Here is a 13310-nt window from a genome sequence, read left to right as displayed (position 1 = left end):
TTTTAAATTATTCTGTATATTTCTATATTTCTATTTTTTATGATTAACTTTCATACAATTTTGTGTAATTTTGTAAATTATATAATTTTACAATTATAACTTTAAAATTCCATAATTTTATAATTTTATAATTCGACAATTCTATAACATTCAATATTTATATAAATTACAGAATAAAATGCAAAATTCTACAAAATTATAGTTAATAATTTTTAACTTGTATTAATTCTGACAAGTTTAGGGAAGGCAACGAAGAATGCATGTGATCGAATAATCTGTGCTGAAAAGAAGTTGACCAAAGTTCGCTAGATTTGAGATAACATCTGTAAACATTCCGATATATGACCAATTACGGAGAAAGTTCGCGTTCTGATATCGTCGGTTGAAAACGAGCACAACGGTGTCCAGATGTGGGTGAAGGAAGGCTGGTATTACGCGATCGAATTCCTTCGATTCAATCCGATGTCATCCTCTGGTGAAATTTTGTTATTGCGCTTGGAAATATTTTTAGTCGATGAGATACGTTGGAAAAATATTATTACGTAAAATTTATGTTATGAAAGTGACGTGTGAGTATTATTTTGGGACATGTGGTCTTCGATGTTGAGATGCTTAAGTTGATTTTTAGATTCTTAGGTAGCGTTGTCATGTGGTACCTATATGTGGATGTCTACGTATCTTCGTATGTGTCTAGATACATATATTGCTAGACACATACGTCTCTAGTATACACATATATATATACATATACATACACACATACTACACACATGCATATACATATACATAAACATATACATATGCACATACACATGTGCATATACATGTACATATACATATGCATACATATGCATATACACATATGCACATACATGTACATATACATATGCATACATATGCATATACACATATACATACACATGTGCATATACATGTACATATACATATGCATACATATGCACATACACATATACATACACATGTGCATATACATATGCATACATACGCAATACATACACATGTGCATATACATGTACATATACATATGCATACATATGCACATACACATACACACACACATGTGCATACACATATACATATACATTATGCATACATATGCATAATCCTAGTATACATCCTGCCACTCTACATGCTAGTTTTCGTATATCGTATCTCAAAAATAAATCAGCAATTAATATACCTAGTTTGACAGGTATTTAATGAGCGCGTTTCACGCACACCCGTTCGCCAGTTTCTTTCATTTCATTCCAGCGACTCCACAAATAAAAGAAACGAAATGCATCCCGTGCACCTCGGAATGCAACGAGTCATAGAAATAAGAGAAGTCGAGTCGACGCGAAGGAAGCATGAGAATAACGCGAACTTTGCGACACCGCCCTAATTAAACAACTTTAATTAGCCTTAATAACGGACCTCTCTCATCAGGTTGCGTAACGAACATCTTGTCGATAAGCCGTTGTTTCCACTAGAATTATAATAATATCTTCCTCGTTACGAGGTTAAGGGTAACAAAGTGGATGAACTTTTATACCGTAGCCTGGTAATAAAATCGGGTTTGTTCTTCTTTTTTCCCTGGCGAGTAATTAGCTTATTAGCAAACATAAGGTTCTCGTATATTGCAGATTTTTATGTAATGCAAGTCGAGGGTGAATAATTTTTTGTATCGTTGGTTAACATCTAGTTTATTGCTGGCTTTACTTGATGAGTGATTATTTTATTCTGTATCATATATGTAGGTACTTTTGCTATATTGCAGAAAAGAGGTGCATAAAAATTGAGGATGAATTAGGTGAATAAAGTTTGAGATTTTGCTTTGTAATTAATATTAGCTTACTATTCTTTTTTCCTTGGTGAGTGATTATTTTATTAGTAACGCTAGGTAATGCCTTTTGCTATATTGCAGGAAAAGAAGAATGAAGTAAAATGATTAATACAAAGCTGGAATTGTTAGAATAATCTCCGATATCCTCTCACAATGAAATGAAACCATAATTATGTTATTATTCAACTAAAGATAATACCTCTTCCTATATTGCCGAAAAAGTGAATGAAGTAAAATAATTAATACAAAGCTAGAACTATCACAATAATGTTTGATATCCTCTCACAATGAAATCAAGTCATAATTATACTATTACTCAACTAAAGACAATACCTCTACCTATATTGCAGAAAAAGAAGAATGCAGTAAAATGATAAATACAAAGCTAGAACTATCACAATAATCTCTCATATCCTTTAATAATAAAATCAAGTCATAATTATACTATTACTCAACCAAAAACAATACCTCCACCTATATTGCATAAACGCGAACAAGCCACAAATCGACTAACAAATTGCACAATCTTCAAAACAATGCTAAAATAAATCTAATCTTCTTTTTCCCACCAAGTAATTATCTAATTACCAGCAAAATAATTTCCCAAAGCTACCTTTCAACAAGAAATCAAATCCAAATAAAGCGTCCGAAATGCAATCACAAAGGAAGCATCCGGTTAGGTGAGTATCATCGAATTATCTGTCTGAAAGCCGCTCGCACGATATGAAATTAACGTGTTACATAAAGTTAGCGAGCCTGTCATCGAGTTCAAAACCACCGTGTTTCGACGACGATGCCAAATTATCGGGGTCGAAAATGATCGTGTGCGACGTTCGAAGATGTAACGCTTATTAAAATCAAAGGATTTATAAGGAACATTCCAGAGGACGGAGTCCTCAGTTGCTTGAACTCGAATGTGAAGAGATTCTGTTTAATTGTGGTATTCTGTGCTGAGGGAAAATGAAGAAGCTGCTGCTTTTGGTGGCGATGTTGGTCTCTGTGGCTTTCAACCCGGTGAACGGTGTAAGTCTTTTTTTTTTGGAAAATAGGGAGAAAATTTGGGAGAATAGGAAGGTGCTTAGTGTACTGGTGGGATTATGTTTTTTAGGGGGAGGAACAGTGTGGTAGAAATATTTGTGGGAGGCTCTCGTTATATGGCCATTTTTGGATGAAGGGTACTGTTTGTGGTATTTGAGATTTGGGGATTTGAGAGAATAGGAATTTGAGAATTTTGGGATTGGGGGTTTTGGGATTTGAGAGTGAAGGGGTTTGAGAGTGTAGGGGTTTGAGAGTTTAGGGATTTGAGAGTACAGGGATTTGGGAGTATAGGGATTTGAGAGTGCTGGGATTTGGGAGTATAGGGATTTGAGAGTATAGGGATTTGAGAGTACAGGGATTTGAGAGTTTAGGAATTTGGGAGTGTAGGGATTTGAGAGTGTTGGGATTTGGGAGTATAGGGATTTGAGAGTGTTGGGATTTGGGAGTGTAGGGACTTGAGAGTTTAGGGATTTGAGAGTTTAGGGATTTGAGAGTTTAGGAATTTGGGAGTTTAGGGATTTGAGAGTTCAGAGATTTGGGAGTGTTGGGATTTGAGAGTGTTGGGATTTGGGAGCGTAGGGATTTGAGAGTGTTGGGATTTGGGAGTATAGGGATTTGGGAGTGTAGGGATTTGGGAGTATAGGGATTTGAGAGTTCAGGGATTTGAGAGTGCTGGAATTTGGGAGTGTAGGGATTTGGGAGTATAGGGATTTGAAAGTGTTGGGATTTGAGAGTGTTGGGATTTGAGAGTGCTGGGATTTGGGAGTGTAGGGATTTGAGAGTGTTGGGATTTGGGAGTGTAGGGATTTGAGAGTGTTGGGATTTGGGAGTGTAGGGATTTGAGAGTGTTGGGATTTGGGAGTGTTGAAATTTGGAAGTATAGGGATTTGAGAGTGTTGGGATTTGGGAGTATAGGGATTTGAGAGTGCTGGGATTTGGGAGTGTAGGGATTTGAGAGTGTTGGGATTTGGGAGTATAGGGATTTGAGAGTGTTGGGATTTGGGAATATAGGGATTTGAGAGTGCTGGGATTTGGGAGTATAGGGATTTGAGAGTGTTGGGATTTGAAAGTATAGGGATTTGAGAGTGCTGGGATTTGGGAGTGTAGGGATTTGAGAGTGTTGGGATTTGGCAATATAGAAAGTTTCCTACTGAGGACTTTAGGGATTTGGCAATATATAAAGTTTCATACCTAGGAATTTAAGTATTTAGCAATTCAAAATCATACTCAGCATCAATAAATATACTTCTCACTACTCTATCACCACCAAAAGCACTTTTAATCCATCATCACAGATAACCCAAGAGCAAATGGAGAAGATGGCGAAAGGAATGCGAACCACATGTCTGCAGAAAATCGACACGACAGAAGGTAAAGAAAATCTCATACAAACGCACCATATAACCACAACTACAAATTCCAAAAATCAATTTTGCTTTTTTTTCTAAAAATATAGAGTTAGTGGCAGGAATCAGAAGAGGTGAATTCCCAGACGACCAGAATCTCAAGTGTTACACGCATTGCATCATGAAGATAATGAGAAGTGTAAGACAGTAATCTCATTATAACTGAAAGCGTGTAATTAAGAGTACTTAATGACTGAATTAGTAATTAATTCCTCGTAAACAACTTTGTAATTAATCCACGCGTGTTTTCTCAGTTTAAAAACGGAGGTATCGACTTCGCGATGATCAAGAAGCAAATCGACATGTCGATGCCAGAAGATTTGGCAGTTCGAATGAAAGACGGTGTAAACGCCTGTTCTAAAAATGGTGTGTATGGTATTTTCATTATTAATTAAATTCTACATAAATTAAAGTAGATACAAAACCGACTAAAATAGATGCAAAATATCTTCGATAGATTTGTCCTAAAAATTCATTAAATATCAAAGTTTGAATTTTGAACATGATTAATTAATGCAAGCAAAAGGAAATCATAAATTCTATCATTACTGATAGTTGCCTGATACATTAAATTTTAATTAAATTTCTCCATTTTCTAAAACAATTTTTGGTGATTCTGCGCAGAGTACACCGGCGATCAATGTGACATAGCATACAAATACGTACAATGCGTTTACGAACAGGCTCCAGACATATTTTTCTTTCCTTGAAGCAAGAAACCTTCCTAGGAACAAGCACAATTTGTAAATGCTTCGTCGATGATAATTGTATTCGATCCTTGTACGTCATTGATTATAGTCGTTGATTGAAATGAAATATATTGTTTCTTATTTTTTACAAACTCTGGTGATAAAACTATTATTTCAAGAATGTACTTTCATTCATTTAATACATCATTCAAATATTTCAATTAGGTCTTACACTACTTACTATTTCAATTGTGTAATTTTTGCACTATTTTATGATGTAGTCAATCAGACACTTATATAAAAATATAAATATATAAATAGTAGTATAGTACTGAAGGTGTGCAATTGTATTGTATAATAATGGAATAGTAGAATAATGATACGATGGTATAGTTGGACAGTGGTATGGTATAGTTGTGTAGTTGCATAGGGCAGTAGTTAAATAATTTTACCAAAGTATAGTAGTATAGTTGTTTGGTAGTATAGTAGTATAGTAGTATAGTAGTATAGTAGTATAGTAATATAGTAATATAGTAGTATAGTAGCATAGCAGTATGGTAGCATAGTAATATAGTAGTATAGTAGCGTGGTAGTATAGTAGTATAGTCGTATAGTAGTATATCAATATACTAGTGTAGTAATATAGTAATATAGTAGTTTAGTAGTATGGTAGTATAGTAGTATAGTCGTATAGTAGTATATCAATATAGTAGTATAGTAGTATATCAATATAGTAGTATAGTAGTATATCAATATAGTAGTATAGTAGTATATCAATATAGTAGTTTAGTAGTATATCAATATAGTAATATAGTAGTATAGCGGTATAGTAGTATAGTAGTATAGTAGTACAGTAGTATAGTAGCATAGCAGTATGGTAGCATAGTAATATAGTAGTATAGTAGCGTGGTAGTATAGTAGTATAGTCATATAGTAGTATATCAATATACTAGTCTTGGAACATAGTAATATAGTAGTTTAGTAGTATGGTAGTATAGTAGTATAGTAGTATGGTAGTATATCAATATAGTAGTATAGTAGTATAGTAGTATAGTAGTATAGTAGCATAGCAGTATGGTAGCATAGTAATATAGTAGTATAGTAGCATGGTAGTATAGTAGTAAAGTAGTATAGTAATATAGTAGTATAGTAGTTTAGTAGTATATCAATATACTAGTGTAGTAATATAGTAATATAGTAGTTTAGTAGTATAGTAGTATGGTAGTATATCAATATAGTAGTATAGTAATATAGTAGTATAGTAGTTTAGAAGTATATCAATATACTAGTGTAGTAATATAGTAATATAGTAGTTTAGTAGCATAGTAGTATGGTAGTATATCAATATAGTAGTATAGTAGTATATCAATATAGTAGTTTAGTAGTATATCAATATACTAGTGTAGTAATATAGTAATATAGTAGTTTAGTAGCATAGTAGTATGGTAGTATAGTAATAGTAAGGTGGTAGTATAGTACTATAGTATAGTAGCAGTATAATACTAGTGTAGCAGCATAGTAGCAGTAGCAATAGTAGCATAGTAGCAGTATAGTCGTAGTATTGTAATAGTATAGTAATATAGTTGCATTGTAGTAGTAATACAGTTGTACAGTAGCATACTAGCTTATATTTTATTTCACTATAGATCACTATTCATACTATTACCCTAACTACATTATCTCATCCCTACATATCTACTATAACTACTTATAGTACTTCAAATACTTCATCTACCTATATCTCCAACTACTACTAACACTACCATGTACTATTCACTACCAACATTATCATACTTCACGTTATCACATCACTATACTACGCTACACTCTTGTCTCACCTATATCACTATTACTAATAACAGTCACCAATATTACTACTAAAAAAGGTACCATCCTACAGAATCAAACAAAAATATTTTCCCATAAGAGTACCTAAATACAGAAATCTGAAGATACAAAATACGAACCACGGGCATCGAGTAATCATTACAGAGGCGATGTAAGTTATTACGTGACACCGATCCTCCTCTTCCGGTGTAATTTTAAGACGTTCACGAAAATGGAGGTTACGGATACACGTTAATCACCAGCCACGTCACCAAAGACAGAAAAATTGGTCGTTCTCCTACTTATCGGCAATATGCAGGCTATAAAACAAGGTACACACACGTATCGCGACCTAGCAAGGGCGATTCCGAGTGGCACGGATAAGCTCCGTTCGTATTTCGAAGAAGAAACGAGAGTGTGAGAAGAAGAAATTTAACGGAGAGGTGAAAGGTGAAGAAAGAATGAAAGGGTACAGTGTTGTATTACTGGTCGCCTTGATGATGGTGCTGCTGAGCATCAAGGACACAGAAAGCGTGAGTTGTTGCTTCATTTGTTATATTGCAGTTATTGGTTAGTTTGTAAATGTGATTAATTGAGGAGCAGTTGTGGTGCATTGTTAGATATATTGCCATATGTTTTAATTCCACGCGATGTAATGGATTCTAACTTTACGCGCTGAGAATTCTACATATTGTAATTCTACGCGTTGTGAATTCCACCCATTGTAATTGTACGCGTTGTGAATTCTACGCATTATTATTCTACGCGTTGTGAATTCTGTGCATTATAATTTTATGCGATGTAATTCTGTGGATTCTAATTTTACGCGCTGAGAATTCTATGCGCTCTGAATTCTACACGCTGTGAATTCCACATGTTGCATTTCTATGCGTTGTAAATTCCATCCATTGTAATTCTACGCGTTGTAAATTCCATTCATTGTAATTCTACGCGTTGTAAATTTCATCCATTGTAATTCTACGCGTTGTGAATTCTACGCATTATTATTCTATGCGTTGTGAATTTTATGCATTTTAATTCTACGCGTTGTGAATTCTATGCATTATAATTTTACGCTATGTACTTCTGTGGACTCTAATTTTACGCGCTGAGAATTCTATGCGCTCTGAATTCTACACGCTGTGAATTCCACATGTTGCATTTCTACGCGTTGTGAATTCTACGCATTATTATTCTACGCGTTGTGAATTCTATGCATTATAATTTTACGCGATGTAATTCTATGGATTCTAATTCTACGTGCTGAGAATTCTATGCGCTCTGAATTCTGCACGCTGTGAATTCTATATATTGTAATTCTACGCGTTGTGAATTCCACCCATTGTAATTCTACGTGTTGTGAATTCTACGCATTATAATTCTACGCAATGTAATTCTACGCGATGTAATTCTGCGCATTCTAATTTTGCACGCTGAAAATTCCATGCGTTGTGAATTCTACACGCTGTCAACTCTAAATATTGCAATTCTACGCGTTGTGAATTCTACTCATTGTAATTCTACGCGTTGTGAATTCGACGCATTATAATTCTACTCGATTTAATCCTAGGGTTTTTAATTTCAAACGGAATTTTAAGCGCCGTGAATTCAACGCGTTGTGAATTCTACACACTCCGAATCCCACGCGCTGTGAATTCATCGCGTTACAATGCTATGCGTTGCAAATTCTACATATTGCAATTCTATATCTCTTAATTCTACGCGTCGTGAATTCTACGCATTCTCATTCTATGGTTTCTAATTTCACACGCTGTGAATTCTATACACTGCGTATTCCAAGCGTTGTGAATTCTGTCCGTAGAAAATGTTGTAATGATAATTACTCAGTAAAATTAAACAACGAATCATTTTTATGTGCGCAGAAAAAAATGACAATCGAGGAAGCAAAGAAGTCGGTTAAAAATCTGAGGAAAACATGCAGCAAGAAGACCGATGCACCGAAAGGTAAAATAAAATTTAAAATAATAGACTAATTATTTAAAGTATTATTTAGACATTTGTTACTAGCTGTGATTAGAATTAATTATACTAGGATATTATAATGAAATTATTTGAACGTGTTACATGAACAAACGCGATATTACATTTCTGAAAATACCTGTTAAATCTTTACAAATAATTTCATTTGTGTATCAGAATTATTGGACGGCCAACACAAGGGAGAATTTCCAAAGGAGGAAAGTCTGATGTGTTACCTCAGATGCATTTTGACTGCGACGAAATTCGTGAGTAAAAAATTTAATAAACTGAAATTAAAATTATTTATTATAATTAAAACTATTCATTGATTTTAGATGAAGAACGACGTAATGAATTGGGAATTCTTCGCTAAAAGTTCTCGAGTGATGTTGCTGGAGGAATACGTACCACGAGTCGACCACATAATTGAAGTGTGCGAACCACAAGGTTTGCAATTAGTCAATAAATCTGTAAAATCGCCGATTAATGACACTAATTGATCGTTTCATTTTAATTGCAGCCACATCCACAGATGGCTGCGAGCTAGCGTGGCAAATTGCAAAATGCATTTGGGAAACGGACTCGGAGGTGATTTTTCGATATAGTACACTCTTCTCGTATAGCCATCTTCACACATATAGCCACCTTCTCCTCATATATACATTTTACACTATTTTATCGAATCATGTTACTAATACATTATCGTTCACAATACAATACTAGTAGAATTGATCTTGCTTTCATAATAATCATACAATAGGGTTATTTTACATGTTTCACATGATCTACATATGTGGATGTTTTAATACAGTAGGAAATGTCAGTTGGATTAATTTGAGAAATAGGAAAGGATGTGCAAGATTGACTATGGATCTAATACAATCATAATCGCACGTAGTATATCAGTAGATCTATATATCCGCAGATCTATGTATTTAGATCTGGGTCTTTAGTTTCCTATATGTCTAGAATTCTGTATCTTTAGCTCCTTGTGTCATCAAATCTCTATATTTCCAGACCTCTATATCTTCAAATTTCTACATTTCCAACTTTTTGTATTCCTAGCTCCACATGTCCCCAAATTTCTATAACTCTTACTCTTAGTCCTAACTATGTATTTTTACCCCAAATCTCATCTCCACATCCTCAAATTTCTACATCCCCACATCTCCACATCCCCAAATCTCTACATTTTCAATTCCACACATCCCCAATTTCACTCATTCCCAAATCCTCACATCCCCAATTCCACACATTCCCAAATCCTCATATCCCCAATTCCACACGTCCCCAAATCCTTACATCTCCAATTCCACACGTCCCCAAATCCTTACATCCTTAATTCCACACATCCCCAATTTCACTCATTCCCAAATCCTCACATCCCCAATTCCACACATTCCCAAATCCTCATATCCCCAATTCCACACGTCCCCAAATCCTCATATCCCCAATTCCACAGGTCCCCAAATCCTTACATCCCCAATTCCACACATTCCCAATTTCACTCATTCCCAAATCCTCACATCCCCAATTCCACACGTCCCCAAATCCTTACATCTCCAATTCCACATGTCCCCAAATCCTCATATCCCCAATTCCACACGTCCCCAAATCCTTACATCCCCAATTCCACACATCCCCAATTTCACTCATTCCCAAATCCTCACATCCCCAATTCCACACATCCCCAATTTCACTCATTTCCAAATCCTCACATCCCCAATTCCACACATTCCCAAATCCTCATATCCCCAATTCCACACGTCCCAAATCCTTACATCCCCAATTCCACACATCCCCAATTTCACTCATTCCCAAATTCTCACATCCCCAATTCCATACATCCCCAATTTCACTCATTCCCAAATCCTCACATCCCCAATTCCACACATCCCCAAATCCTCACATCCCCAAATCCTCACATCCCCAATTCCACACATCCCCAAATCCTCACATCCCCAAATCCCCACATCCCCAATTCCACACATCCCCAAATCCTCACATCCCCCAATCCCCACATCCCCAAATCCTCACATCCCCAATTCCACACATCCCCAAATCCTCACATCCCCAATTCCACACATCCCCAAATCCTCACATCCCCAATTCCACACATCCCAAAATCCTCACATCTCCAAATCCTCACATCCCCAAATCCCCACATTCCCAACTCTCCACTCTACTACCACCACACATCCCCAAATCTCCATATCCCTAACTCTCTATATTTCTATAGATATATTTCTCATCCCATCACCTCTATATCCCCATCTCTCTATATCCCTACCTACATCTCCATCTCTCTACCCATCCTATCCTGACATCCATCCCTATCTATCTATATCTCTAGCTTCCTAGCTCCTTATTGCTAATACGTTCAATTTGAATCGTTCATTACGAGCGAAATTGATCATCAGAACTCTGTTGCAGATGTACATGGCCCCATGATCAACGAGTCAACAACGAATTCACTAGATCACTACGGAATCTCTAGACTAGGTCATCAAAGAAAGCGTCAGTCGTCGATGCACTATCGCACTCTTCGTCGTCGTTACAATCGTCACAACGCGGTTTGCAGGAACAACAGAAATAAACCGCAATGCAGAAGAGTCTAATCGGGAACAATCATCGTTAAATAATCGTGGCTCATTGAAGACCTTGCGGAGATGAAGAATATATCAACCATACATCGTTCGTTTAAATTGGAACATTGTTTTTGATGATCTGATATGGAATGACTTTCAATATTTCTGAAAATTAATATTTTAATATTTTTGAAAATTTTTTAATTTAAAATTGCGTGGATTATTGTTGAACATTGAAGGCTTTTTTATTTAGAGTAAATGTTGACTGTTGTTCGATGTTTATCGATTTATTCGTTGCGATAAATCGAGATCGATTGTTCCTAAATTTGAATGGAAGTATAAAAAAGTTACCGTATTTATGTGAATAAGCAACGTAATTTTTATGTTATCTTTTAATAAAAGTTCATGCAGATGTTAATTGTTTAGCAATTTCTTTTTTTGTGGAGTAACATTTATCCTCGATTTGTCAATTGTAATGGTAATAAAAATATTATTCGGAGATAATATCGTAATTCTTGTTTTCGCTGAGTTGTCCAGAATTATTACTGCTATTATACTTCTTCCCGACATTGTTTAATATCGCTAAGCTTGTTAGGGAAATCTCGTTGTAATTAACAACGATGATCAGCAAAACAAACAGATTTAAAAATGTTGGAAATAAAAGATTACTGGTAAAATAAAAAATAAATGAGAAACATTAAAATTAAGTTATTTAATTGTTGTCAAAAAATAATTTGATTGAAGAAAATAACAAGATAAGATATTGTAACAAAATATAAAAATAAAATAAAAAATAAATGAGAAACATTAAAATTAAGTTCTTTAATTATTGTCAAACAATAATTTGATTGAAGAAAATAACAAAATATAAAAATAAAATACAAAATAAACGAAAAATACTAAATTTAAATTATTTAATTATTATCAAAAAATAATTTGATCGAAGAAAATAAGATAAGAAAACATTGTAACAAAATATAAAAATAAAATACAAAATACTGAAACAATAAAATTATCTCATCACACGTAACACTATTATTAAAATAATTAAATGAATCTTCCGCGATAAATATAAAAAAATACAACGTGTAATCATTACAAAATGTCTGTTATCAAGTAACATTCACAAAATTAATCTTTCGATGACTATCGAAGCAGAATCTCGTTCGATTACATAAATTTATGAAAGTTGAATCAATTCAATATTTTGATCGAACATCTGAGACCGGTTTTAAAGGATTAGTTTTAATCCCATGACGATTTAAAAAACGATGAAATTAATTTATATCTGGTTCGTCAGCGCCTCTTATCTTTATTGAGAATCCTGTCTAGTTTTGCATTTTAATCGAACTGGTTTATAATCGATCTTGATTGAATATCGTTCGCAACTTATCGAACAATTAATTCATGGAGCGATTGTATGTAATTAATTCTTTTAGATATGCAATTAATTAATGCAGACTGCTCGTCTATTTTTTAATAGATAATTTTAAGTAGCACTTCACTTATTTTTATTTTTCACAATTTTCATTATTAAATTTTTTTATTATACTATTTTGTGATTTTTAATAATTATTTGGGCCATTTAGTGGTTCCTTAATTTCTAAATTATAATATTTGCTGATGGTTCAATTTCTGAATGAAATTTTTTCTGAAATTGCAAATTGTGTTATTTTCAAATAATTAAATTTCTGAATGAAATTTTGTCTAAAATTGCAAATTGTGTTATTTCCAAATAATTAAATTTCTGAATGAAATTTGTTCTGAAATTGTAAATTGTGTTATTTCCAAATAGTTAAATTTCTCAATGAAATTTTTTCGAAAATTGCAAATTGTGTTATTTCCAAATAATTAAATTTCTGAATGAAATTTTTTCTAAAATTGCAAATTGTGTTATTTTCAAATAATTAAATTTCTGAATGAAATTTTTTCTGAAATT

At 33.9% G+C, this 13310-nt stretch overlaps 2 protein-coding genes across 2 annotated transcripts in view; one reads left to right on the top strand and one right to left on the bottom strand.

Moving 5' to 3' along the window:
- spri (Src homology 2 domain-containing protein sprint) overlaps window positions 1-13310 on the bottom strand; it is a 225163-nt gene that overhangs the window by 178432 nt on the left and 33421 nt on the right. The window lies entirely within an intron of this gene.
- On the top strand, window positions 2711-11287 carry Obp6 (odorant binding protein 6). The gene is made up of 11 exons (XM_076539785.1): window positions 2711-2866; window positions 4177-4252; window positions 4338-4426; window positions 4542-4653; window positions 4912-4949; window positions 7160-7336; window positions 8687-8768; window positions 8961-9049; window positions 9119-9230; window positions 9304-9371; window positions 11217-11287. The coding sequence occupies exons 1-11, from the start codon at window positions 2804-2806 to the stop codon at window positions 11232-11234; spliced, it is 924 nt and encodes a 307-aa protein (XP_076395900.1). The 5' UTR covers window positions 2711-2803; the 3' UTR covers window positions 11235-11287.

Source organism: Megachile rotundata, chromosome 14, assembly GCF_050947335.1.
Source record: "Megachile rotundata isolate GNS110a chromosome 14, iyMegRotu1, whole genome shotgun sequence".
Lineage (NCBI taxonomy): Eukaryota > Metazoa > Arthropoda > Insecta > Hymenoptera > Megachilidae > Megachile > Megachile rotundata.
The sequence above is the reverse complement of the archived record's forward strand: the minus strand, read 5'-3'. Positions and strand labels throughout refer to the sequence as shown.